General features: G+C 40.0%; 1 protein-coding gene across 1 annotated transcript in view; it reads right to left on the minus strand.

Annotated features, from left to right (window-relative positions):
- tacr1 (tachykinin receptor 1) overlaps positions 1–2,499 on the minus strand; it is a 149,784-nt gene that overhangs the window by 22,745 nt on the left and 124,540 nt on the right. The window contains exon 3 of the mRNA XM_015399646.1: positions 2,046–2,196. Within this exon, the coding sequence (XP_015255132.1) occupies positions 2,046–2,196 (151 nt within the window). The remainder of the gene's footprint in view (positions 1–2,045; positions 2,197–2,499) is intronic.

Consider the following 2,499-nt stretch of genomic DNA (forward strand, 5'->3'; position numbering starts at 1 on the left):
GAATAGTGTCCCTACCAAAGTTGAAATCAAACCTACGCCCTTGCCATACAGTACAGGCCATAAGTTACAGGTATGTTTTTTGCTTGTTGACATCTGTTCAGTGTCAGTTCTTCATCAGTCGTGGCGTCTAGCTGATCCAAAACCTCTGGGTAACTTCTGTGTAACTTATCCAGAACTTTTCTCCAACGCATATCAACGTATCTGACGTGTTCCACACACCTGAGTGAAGTTGGCCCCCCCACCTTCTTCAAATCAAACAAAATTTGTGTCAAACGTTTGTGCAGCAAAAATTTTTGTTTGTGCAGCTATCGTTTTAAAGATATAAAGAAATATTTCTAGAGGTCATCAAAGGTCAACCAGCCCCCCCACCTTCTTCAAAACAGACGAAATGGGTGTCAATTAACTCAGCTCTGTTTGTGCAGCAAAAATTTTCTTTTGTGCTGCTTTAGCTTTGAAGATATTAATGAAAATGTAAAGGTCAAAAGGTCAACCAGCCCCCCCACCTTATTCAAATTTGACAAAATTGGTGTCAAACTTTTGCACTATGTTTGTGCAGCAAAAATTTTAATTTGTGCCGCTTTCATTTTAAAGATATAAAGAAATGTTTCTAGAGGTCATCAAAGGTCAACCAGCCCCTCCCACTTTCTTCAAATCTTCAAATCCAAAGCAGCACAAATGGAGCTGAGTTAATTGACGCCTATTTCTTCTGATTTGAAGAAGGTGGGGGGGCTGGTTGACCTTTGATGACCTCTAGAAACATCTCTTTATATCTTTAAAACGATAGCGGCACAAACGAAAATTTTTGCTGCACAAACGTTTGACACTAATTTTTTGAAGAAGGTGGGGGGGGCCAACTTCATTCCACCACCAACAAACTTCCTAGCAGACAAGACGCTCAATCTGCAGCGACCAAAAACCTGCTTTCTTTCTTTTTCTAGACTCGTTATGAACACTCTATGCGCCCAAAATGAAAATATAGATAAAAAGTTCAGCGTATGCCAGCGTTTTAGGAGATTCTGGGACATCAGGACCCTAAAGGCACATTTTAGAGTCTCTATACTGCAGTAAACAATCGATTATTAAATTATTTGACGATTATTTCAATAATCAGGTTAATTGTTTCAGGCCTACTTAGCGTCAATGTCTCCAGTTTAAATTATAATTGTTTCTGCACTGAGCAGTGGTGCAGTGATTTATCTCCACTATCCTCACTCTCCCTGCCGGTCCAACGTGTTGCATTAAAACTTACTGTTGGGGGAAAAAAATAAAGAGAAAACCACTATTTATATGAACTCTTCACCGGCAAGATGAAAATGTTAGAGCTTCAGGCGCTTCGTTAGGTCGAAACAGACGATGACAGACTGATCACTGTTAGTGAACTGAAAATAAAACCGATGTGAGAGGCTGGCAGCAAGAAAGCTGGAAACATTGGAGCATTCTAAGATGATTCAACTTTATAAAGAACAAATATTTAAAAAGGATGACATTGGGAGTACTGTAGGACAAAACTGTAAAAGCAGACTTTACATTGTCAATACTCATCTACTGATCACTACAGGTCTCTGAAAAACAAAAAGTCTGAATGGTTCAAAGACTCTGAATCATGTCATGAAAAGCACTGAAATTATAAAAAGAAGGCAGGCAGGAAAAATAAAGGAACAAAGGTTTAGTAGTTAGTTGAAGGGATCTCAGGAGGGCCGGGAAAACATCTGCAGCGCCAGATAACAGCTGCAAGTGCTTTGCTCCGATTTGTGGTTTTATTATTTCATCTCAGGAGAAATTACAAAGGAAGAACAAAACAAGACTTTTAACAACTCTCTGCTGAAAGATGAAGAATGCCGGCGGATCTGAGGAACAATACTCTTTCAGATAACATGTATGCAGAAAGGAAACAAACCAATGGGAGCCACAGGAGAAGAACTAGACTTAGAAAACGTTATGAATCCCACCCGTTTGAGCTTTACACAAGACAAACAAACAAAAAAATTATAATAATGAATCAAAATTTAAAGATAGTGGTTATAATGAATAAAAATACTGCCTACCTTGCGTTTGGCAGTGAGCTGCTCCTTGTAGCGGTCAGAGGAGTCTCCTGGGATCTCACTGGCCCAGAGGTTCAGGCCCACCACCAGGTAAGCACAGCCCATCACCAGCAGCGGAAGGAAGTAGATCAGGATGGTCACACACACATGATACCTGCAACACAAATCCCTCTGGTCACACCTGAGCTATAGAGCTGAGGCTTCTCCTGTTCTGAATGCTTGCATAGCAACAGTCGTCCAGGTGTGGAGTGAGAACCTGGACATGATATACTGCTTCTTCTGTGACATAAATGCCTGTTTTTCTACTTTACATTGATGTTTGAAAACAAAACTTTCCATCAAACAAACATCTCTATTGTAAAATAGTGAGAGGATGTTTAGAATAAAAATAAAGGAAACTGAGTTTGATTCTCTTCCAGGAGGCGATAACCAGGGATGCACGATATTGGGATTTTGG

The sequence above is a fragment of the Cyprinodon variegatus genome, unplaced genomic scaffold (genome assembly GCF_000732505.1).
Source record: "Cyprinodon variegatus isolate N-32 unplaced genomic scaffold, C_variegatus-1.0 Scaffold1034, whole genome shotgun sequence".
Classification (NCBI taxonomy): domain Eukaryota; kingdom Metazoa; phylum Chordata; class Actinopteri; order Cyprinodontiformes; family Cyprinodontidae; genus Cyprinodon; species Cyprinodon variegatus.